The 9819-nt window shown below is 33.8% G+C and overlaps 1 protein-coding gene and 1 long non-coding RNA gene across 2 annotated transcripts; both read left to right on the top strand.

Annotated features, from left to right (window-relative positions):
* The first annotated feature begins 1046 nt into the window (after positions 1 to 1046).
* On the top strand, positions 1047 to 5847 carry LOC134262971 (multiple epidermal growth factor-like domains protein 10). The gene is made up of 3 exons (XM_062745285.1): positions 1047 to 1235; positions 4111 to 4362; positions 5513 to 5847. Exons 1-3 carry the CDS (start codon positions 1067 to 1069, stop codon positions 5845 to 5847), a joined length of 756 nt encoding a protein of 251 aa, XP_062601269.1. The 5' UTR covers positions 1047 to 1066.
* Positions 5848 to 6018: 171 nt separating this feature from the next.
* LOC134262972 (uncharacterized) lies at positions 6019 to 8798 on the top strand. The gene is made up of 3 exons (XR_009991153.1): positions 6019 to 6120; positions 7169 to 7218; positions 8668 to 8798. It is a non-coding gene; the product is annotated as an uncharacterized LOC134262972 (long non-coding RNA).
* The last annotated feature ends 1021 nt before the right edge of the window (positions 8799 to 9819 follow it).

Raw genomic sequence — 9819 nt, 5'->3', positions numbered from 1 at the left:
TTGAAAGCCTCGGACTAATATTTAATCCAACCGGAAGGGATCTTGATCTCCGGTCCATCTGAAATCCACTGTTGCGTGCCAAAACAAGAATAAAGATTGTTGCATGGTCCTGAACCACTTTATAAACAGATTAAACAAAAATTACTAGAAAATGGCAACAGAATAGTATACTAATTGCAATTTAACATCACCTTACACCGTCTGAATCCTTCTTGAAGAGGTTACGTACGTTCGAGATGCCCAAGGAGGTTTAAGTGTTGACCAAAAGGCATCTGTGTGATACCCTGGCTTGCCCAATCACCGGATCTGACCCCCATTTACCACATGTAGGATTTTTAATAGGAATGTCAACGCCCCCCCCCCTCTTCTTCCACACAGTTTCATGATCTAGAAAGATACAACACGTGCGGCGGCAGATAGTCAAACCTTTATGAAGAGGTTCATTGTATCCATGAGGAAACGATGTTTTACATAAATCAAAGCCAGAGGTTTTCTTATTCCATAGTAATTATTTTATGTGAATTTTTATTTTTGGGGTTTATTATGTCATTATTACTTTGCTTTAAAATCTGATGGGATACTTTCACAAAATTTACGCAACAACGTACTAAAATATGCATCATTAACTACAAATTAAAGAAATCAGTTATTGTAGACATTTTTTTATAACTTAAAAAAAGTTCATTAAACATTTAGAAGTTAGATGCAGTGTACAGACGACTTGGTATTGTATTGGCGAAATGAAAATAAATAGTTTCAAGTACAATCCATTTATGAGTAATAAACTAAGTGGTTTTCTTATCAGACAAAAAACATAAAAACTCTTGAATTACTAAGATAATATGCACGACAATCAATGTACAGTGTACATATTTTGAAAAACTTCAATATATGACTCAATCCTTTTAAATCAGCTCCTCTGACATGATCTGTTTTCACTTTATAAGTATTTTAGTTATAATTTTCAGATGCTAAATATATAATTATTTATTCTACATCAAATAATTACATTTTGTATTCAGAGAACTTATGCAGGAGAAGTACAACAACAGCTTCGTTAAGCTCAATGCATGAATGGTTTTCTGCAGAATTTGCAGTGGATGGCAGGACTGGCACAGATTACACGATATGTTCACACACTGGTTCAGGATTCCCGGAAGCTTGGTTTCAAGTGGATCTTAAAGATTATTTTAGTTTGAAATCTGTGAAAATATACTACAGAAATGACAGTAAATGTGAGCAAAATACTTACCGATGTCTTTCTCCTTATTAATCAAAACATAATCTCTTGCAGTTGCCAAATTTTATTGCTGTGTTATAAATTCATACGTCAAACGTACTCGTATACAATACCTGAAAGCCTATGATCTACTTCAAAACCCAGTCACATGACGTTATTTATTTTAGGTAACCTGAGTAAACTCAGGTGACCTATTGCTATCCGTTTTCGTCCGTGATGTTCGTCGTGCGTTAACATTTGAACATTTTCAGCTTCTTCTCTGAAACTACTGAACCAAATTCAAACAGTTTTGGCATATAACAACTGTGGGTAAAGGGGAACAAAAATTGTGAATTCCATGGTCCCTGCCCCCCCCCCCTTCCTGGGGCCTTGGGGGGGGGGCAAAACCACTAAAATTAGTGCAATCTTTGAGAAATCTTCTTCTTAACTCTTGGACATCGCAGTCAAAATGTTGTTTCTTCTACCAAAATCATGAACTCTAGGGCCCCAGGGTCATTGGTTCTGGTGATAGGGAGGGGGGGGGGGTAGTGAAAATGTATGAATTCTTTGAAAATCTTCTTCTCTGATCCTGAGTATTAAGTAATTTAGTATATAGTTATGATGAGCAAGTGTGCCTCTTCTAAAATTGCTAGTTTTAGACCCCAGGGTCAGGGGTTCTGATGTTAGGGTGGAACTTTAATGATTAAATAGTGAAAATGCATTAATTCTTTGAAAATCTTCTTCTCTGATTCTGGGTATTGAATAAACTAAACAAGTACATAGTTATGTTGAATAAGAGTGCCTCTTATAAAATTGTGAATTTTATGGCCCCAGGATCAGGGGTTCTGGTGTTAGGGCGGGGCTCTATTAATTATATAGTGAAAATGGATTAATTTTTTGAAAATGTCATTCTTTGCTTCTGGGTATTAAGCACCCGCACAAACTAAATCGCGAATACCTCATGCATCTAACTATTCCAAATGGGTTATTTTTCTTGTTGTGTGTAAAATATCAAACACAAATTTATATTGCTGAAATTAAGTAAGATAGGTAGCTGATGAGAAAACTGCGAGGAAAATTTGTTATGTATGGTACGGACAGATCTAGACATCGGATTTGAATAAGAATAAAACCCACCATATGGCATGCCTCAGCAAAGAATGTGCTAAACTTGCAAGCATCTATGATGAGAAGTTGCTAATATACAATTATTGCTGTTTTTGTTTTAGGTCAATACAATGATTTAGCCATCTGAAGAGTACAATATTCACAGAGCCCGAAGGGTGAGGTGAAGATTTTACTTCGAAGATGTATTGACCCAAAAAACAGTAGTGATTGTTTTATTATATGATTCACCGAAAATGTATGTACATGATATGTACAGCTCAAATCATTTAACTAGATCTTAGCAAGGTACAAAAGAGAAGCAGAATTTAAAGGTAAATTAACCTTACCAGTCGTATCGATTGGAAATGTTTTTGATCTATTTTAGTTGCCATGAAAAAAAAAGATATAATGTCAGTCTTTTAAGAGGATAGATAAGAAAAGGAGTATTATCAGAGAAACTGACAGCCGAAAAAAAAGTAAAAATTGTTGTTCAGGAAAAGTGTCGGAAGGGGTGCCTGCATCCCCTCTAACCACCCTAACCCGAAAATATACATTCGCTGATGTTTTGTTCACATGCAAAAAAGTAAAAGCCGTTTAAATAGTTTTCCAAAACAGTTTGTATCAATTTGGAATTTCCCGATCTATTTTTAGATCAATGTAGATGAAATAAATCCTTGTATTAACCTTGAAGGTAAAAACAACGTGGTATTTCTTCCAGATAGTTGGATCTCAGCCAATCAGAAAGATAAGAATTATTTTATCATGTACTAGTAATAAGAACATATGGAATGCTTCGACAAAGAAAGTGTTAAGGTTCAAACATCTGCGATGAATAGTTTCTGAGAAAACTACTGCAACAATGTTATGTATGGAATGAACAGTTGCAGAGATTAACAGAAAGTTCATATTAGCTTTGGAAAATTGATCCCATCATATAGCTTGCATTAGCATAAAATCTGCTAAAATTTCAAGCATCTGCGATAAGTTGTATTGCTGAGAAAAATGCGACCAAAATTTTGTTACGGACAGACACATGGACGAACAGACAGACAGAAAGGAACACATACATAAATGCAAGGTACCTCTTTAGGAGCGGGAATATAATAACAACATAAAAAGTACATGAATAGAGTGTCGGGATGTTCTTCAGTTTGGTACATGTTTACTTACGTGAAAGACCATGAAGTTCTTCGTTATATTGTATTCGGATTTATATCGCCTGCCTGTTGTTGCATGAATGGCATTAATCTGAACAATTCTTCCCTTAATATAAAGGAATAAAATGTTCTCCCTTGTAAATGTATCACTGTGTCCTACTGTAGTTTACACACGTTCGTAGGCTCTTAATTCTTTAATATCCATAATCCTGATGAAATAACAAAACGTAAAATTTTGTATCATTCTTTTTTTTAAAATCGTGATGAAGTGCTTCGAGTTCCACGTTCCAAAAGATATGAAATATTACTTACTTTCCTTTATTCCTTACTGTATCTGAGTTATTTAGCTTGAAGGGAGACTGTTTATGACCTAACTTTAAAAAAATGACTCTCTTGCGCTTAATTTTTTTTTCAGTTGTAAGATATTTTTAGGAATGAAATATAATGCCTCTTATTAGTTCTTTGGATTAGATGCAAACACGACGCTTATTAAGTTTTGCACTAGACTCCTTTGTATTCAAAGTTAACGGGTAAATAATTAATTTTGTCTTGGTGTTAACTTTTATCATTAATATTTTTGAGATATATCGCAGGAAGATATTGCTTGATCATTTGATATTATTTTAGTAAATTGGCCTCCTTATCGTTTTCGGCAATTCTACTTAGACGTGTCTAACTCTTCAGCAAGTGTGCCTTCAACATCACAAAGAATACGCTGTCACAAGGACGAAACAGAAGAACCGGATGTACCTCCGGCTGTGATAGACATTCCCTGTAAGCACACAGCGAGATACATCATTGTGGGAACTTCCTATGACGCTCCAGAAGATAATCCAATAGAAGGGGCTATTTTAGAAATATGTGAAATAGAGGTTTATGGTAATTGTCATCCGCTTGTGATGAATACACATGTATTGTTTTTGGTCTGCCCTTCGTCTGTCTCACTATTTTTTTTCGGTCTTACCCTTTCATTATCTGAGGATATCTCTAGAAGTCTTTAAGCTTTTGTAATGAATTTCTGTATCTCAACATCTTATTGCATAGACGAACTCCTATTCATCTGAGGTAAAAAATTTCAAATTCATATATTCTTTTAGCCGATGCCTCTCCAAAAACCCTTAACTTTTTCATTATTATTTTACATCACAACTTCTTTTGGAAAAAACGGTCAGTTAAACGTTAGAAAATGATAAATGCAGTGCGTGTGTTCTATTTTTTTTTTTTTATACTTGGTTGAAACATTTTGATCAATGTAGCATGCATTATCTGCAGGTTGCAGCGTGGGAAAATTTGGAGAGTTGTGCGAAGATTGTAAATGTGTCCCTTGCAGTATCATTGATGGTTCATGCTGTAAGTGAATAGAAACAAACCTACTTGTTTAATAAGTATCCATTCAAACGAAAATTAGTTCAATCGTAATGTAAGGTATAAATGATTACAATAAACTTTATTTTTTAAATTTGTAGCATGTAGTGCCAATTACCAAAATAGATCATGTGATTCATTTTCCGGACATTGCACCAACGGATGCAAAGAACTTTATTATGGACCCAAATGTGATCATCTGTGTAGTTCGCAATGTAATCCGCAGAGCTGTAATCGATCTTCTGGTGCTTGCACTGGATGTATAAATGGCTACTATGGTCCATTTTGTAATCAGACGTGCAGTTCATTTTGTCAATTTAATACTTGCGATTTCCATACTGGAGAATGCTATAATGGATGTAAATCAAACTGGACAGGAGAATTTTGTAACAGTAAGTGTCTTTAGGTTTCACATAAATCTTACTGTAATAGGATGTTCACTTTGTTGTATGCAACATTGAAGCGATATTGTTTTAAAATCTGCGAGATAGTAATGATATTCGTGGAACACCTTTTTCAATTTCAATTTATTTCTTGCCACAGTTTCTGATCATAATTGTTTCATTTTGATTTGATATTCCCCTTTAAATTATATAAGTGTAATATCAACCAACCCAAGTATAACAAATGAAAAAAAAACATACATGAATTTTAATAACTTCAGAATGCGATGATTCAGGCATTGGCCGTAATTGTTCTGAGAAGTGCAGTATCAACTGCAAAGGACAGCTGTGCAATAATGTCACAGGAACATGCACCAATGGATGTGAAACGGGATTCTTCAAGGAGGCTTGCAATGAACATTGTAACCCCGGTTGTTATAAAGGATGTAACATAGTAACAGGGTATTGTGATAATGGCTGTGTAGCAGGAAAGTTTGGCACAAATTGTCACGAAAATTGTGGATCAGGATGTCTTTCTAAGAGCTGTGCACGGATAAATGGAAACTGTAGTTGTGCAAATGGATGGAAAGGAGATAAATGTACAGGTAAGAAATAGTTTTCAATGACTGCAATCAAATGTTTGTAAATAAATATATTAAATAACTGTTTCACTTGTCAGAATAAATTATTTAAAAAATGATCTCATTTGTATACTTAATGTCAGATCTAGTAACAAAACATTCAATGGATGCCATTTATGTATGTATACTTCAGATCTAGATAGCAGTGACGCATTGTATCCTACTTCAGTCGGTCTTGGAGCAGGTGTTGGATCTTCTGTTGTTATTCTTGTTTTTGGTATTGTCTTCGCTATTGTAATATATAACAGGTAATGCTTGAATTTATTTGAAGGGGATAAAAAAATCGTATAAGTAAAGAGTTATCTCTTTAAATGTCAGAGTTTTTTTTACGGCAATTTAAATAACATACTACATGTAAGTTGTTTTTTTTCCTGGTTACTTGTCGTGTAAGTGCATGTGTAAATAGCTTTACAAGTTAATTGAAATGGTTGTTATCTAAATAAGAATTTTTTTAAAATTGTGTCCAAATTAGCAAAAGTCGCAGTTAGAATTTTTTTTTTACAAGATATATTAAATTATATGTAGCTACTAGTCACTGAGTAGTAGTTACTGAATATGACAGTGGGGTAAAATTATTAGCTACTAGTAAAATAGTAACTGTAACTACCACTATTTGGCTTCTACTAACTGGCTAGTAGTAATTTGCTATATAAGACGAGTGGGTAAAGTTAGCTACTAGTAAAAAAGTAACTGTATCTACCACTATTTGGCTTCTACTAACTGGCTAGTAGTAATTTGCTATATAAGACGAGTGGGTAAAGTTAGCTACTAGTAAAAAAGTAACTGTATCTACCACTATTTGGTTTCTAGTAACTGGCTAGTAGTGATTTGCGATATAGGACGAGTGGGTAAAGTTAGCTACTACATGTAGTAACTGGCATAAGATGTGAATAAAGCTATTTGTAACTTGCTTCGGCATGTGAGTAAAACACTACCAGTACATCTGTAACTGACTTCTAAGATTGGTCGAAAGTACATGTAGTAGCCAGTAGATGTAACAAGTTGCTTACTTTGCCTATTTGTCGTGGTTACTTGCAAGTAGCTAATTGCTAAAAACTACTGTACTCTAATTCACTTCTTGTAATCATGTAGATATAGCGCTTAACTAGAAGCTAACTTTACATATCTGCCTCAGCACACTACATGTATGTCAGATTTTATACGAATCAATTTCACATTATATTCCGTAAATTGTACGCCATTACATTCCCTTCACAGTAACGTTTCTTACTTTAAAATCATTTTTATTGCTTTTGTTTTTAAATCGAATTGTTATTTATCTCCTCTTCTTTCTAGGAGAAAAAGACTTGCTTACAAAAAGCAGAAAATACATTCAAAGGAAAACGGTAAAGTCAAAATTATATAATTTTTATGTTCATTTATTCACACAAAACCATAAATTAAATGTTTTATTCACAGGGACAATGCACTGCATATAATTCTAATAGTATGTTTGTTTGTTGTTTAATACCTCCTTCGAGAATTTTTTCACTCATGTTGAGGATGTATGGTCACATGACTTAGTTTAATTACGTCATAATCTCTGATAAAATATGTACAAAACAGATTGAAACCACAGTATTTATAAAAAAAATGACTGTTTGTTTGATTTCAACATGTTTTATAAAATATTTAAAAAACATTCAAACTTTCTTGCAAATATTATCAGATTACGGAATAGATTGATTCACTCTTCTATTTCCCTACACTGCGCGTCCAGCGAGTCGTTGACGTCATAGTTGATCTCTTAGTACAGTAAGATTATACACGCGTACGGTAAAGCACGGGTCGTATAATATCATAAAAACGGGTCATAATCAGTACATGGTGGGGAATTTTGTGAATTACAGAACACAAAAAATATTTTCCCATGGTTATTGACGGAAATATTTTGTAGTTGTGTCTTATTTCGCTTATTTCTCAAATGTGTGACGTCATAGTTTGGTTTTTCCGTACTCGAAAAATGTAAATATGACACTTTTTTTCATGCTTATGTCTTGTTTAACTGTGCCCTGTACAATATTAAGCTCAGCTTCACCAATCGATATTTGTACACTTAATCAATAACACGACGAACTTGCATTTCGACGTAAATTTTCAAATACTGAATGATAGGATTTTTTGCAAATAATTTTTTTGTTGTTTAAGTTGTTTAAGAAAAGTACACAACTTTCCGTCTCCAGATGCTGTGTGACAGAAAAATCTTGCTTTTCAAGATTAACCATATTCATACTCTGACATATTTTAAAAGACACATTTTCGCTGACATATTTTTTATCTATGCTGAAAAAATTCATTATCGACCGAGTAATGAGCCTAGAAACACGGAGAATCATAACTTCACTTAGACACTGTAGGGTTCGTATTTGTCACTCAATATCTCAAAAGTAAGTCTAGAAACCTATTGACATATCTGTTTTAAGGTATGTGGGACATACTTAATAAGAGAGATACAAAATATGAAAAAAAAATTGAACGACAGGTATTTTTTCAGTTAAGGAATGAAGCTAATTTCAACTTATGTTGTACGATATAACATATTTTGGGGCAGCTTACGTTTTTTTTAATCCGCTTCGCTTTCGCGTTTTATAAAGCGTAAACTGCCCCAAATTAAGTTATATCGTATTCCTTAACTACATATGATCTCATCGAAATTCCTTCTATACGTTAGTTACACCCATATGCCTGTCAATCAGATACTTCTGCAATCGCTTCATTCTCTTGAATTCATGTATATCGTTTAACATTATTGTTTTCATAATTCTACGTATTATTTTTGGATTGTTCTTTTGTAGATAACAACAAAACTGTTGTATTTAGAAGAGAGGATAATCAGAAGGACCTGCCACCAAATATATTGAGCGAAAAGAACACTTCAAAGAACACTGTAGATGTTTATGTAAATGAAATAAATAGGGGTTTTGAGAGTAAGACATACGATGGAATTTCTAAAGTTGATAAGTGTGGTGCAATGCAGAAAAATGAATACCTGTCGATCTCTGAAGCTATCCAAGATATGTCAATCTATGATCAACTACATCTTTGAACATAAACAACTATGCTTTTCTAAACTTTATTGTACATCTGTACTACAAATATTGATAATAACACATGTATGTGCATATCTAAAGATATAGTAACTATTGACTTGGCATATTGTGCAGTTTCGAAACCAAGAAGTAATCTCGTTGTTTTCTTGTTTATAAGGTAAAAATGAATGCAATACACAATCATAAACTAGAATCATCTTAAAGAATTAAAAGTAATCTATGAAACTTATCATTTTCCATTTTTCCAGATTGTTTTTCTCCTTCAAATTAACAGATTTGTCCACCTAAGTAACACATTGACCAAGAATTTTTTTTTCCTTTCATGTATAAATTACATATTTTTATGGAATGTATTGTGTAAGTATATAAAAGAAATAAATAAAAGCAGAACTCTTGTGAGGTTTTATCTAATTATATAAAGTTCTAACCTACAACAGTATATTTGGTATATAGAGCTGTCACCATCTACCAAGAAAGAGCTACAGATTTTTAGGTCACCTGAGTAAACTCAGGTGACCTATTGCTATCTGTTTTCGTCCGTCGTCGTTCGTCGTGCGTCGTTCGTCGTGCGTTAACATTTGAACATTTTCAGCTTCTTCTCTGCAACCACTGAACCAATTTCAACCAAATTTGGTACAAAGCATCTATGGGTGAAGGGGAACAAAAATTGTGAATTTCATGATCCCTGCCCCCCTGGGGCCTGAGGGGTGGGGCCAAAACCACTAAAATTAGTGCAATCTTTAAAAATCTTCTTCTATACCCCTGGACATCAAGCAGTCAAACTGTTTGCATGATTGTAATCAGCTACGAGTCCTCTATCAAAATTGTGAAATTCATGGTCCCAGGGTTAGGGGTTCTAGTGCTAGGGCGGGGCTAAATAAGTAGGTAGTGAAAATG

Source organism: Saccostrea cucullata, unplaced genomic scaffold (assembly GCF_032062105.1).
Source record: "Saccostrea cucullata isolate Sc308-1 unplaced genomic scaffold, CSIRO_AGI_Scuc_v1 ctg11659, whole genome shotgun sequence".
Taxonomy (NCBI): Eukaryota; Metazoa; Mollusca; class Bivalvia; order Ostreida; family Ostreidae; genus Saccostrea; species Saccostrea cuccullata.
Note: the sequence above shows the minus strand (reverse complement) of the source record. Positions and strands in the feature narration are given on the sequence as shown.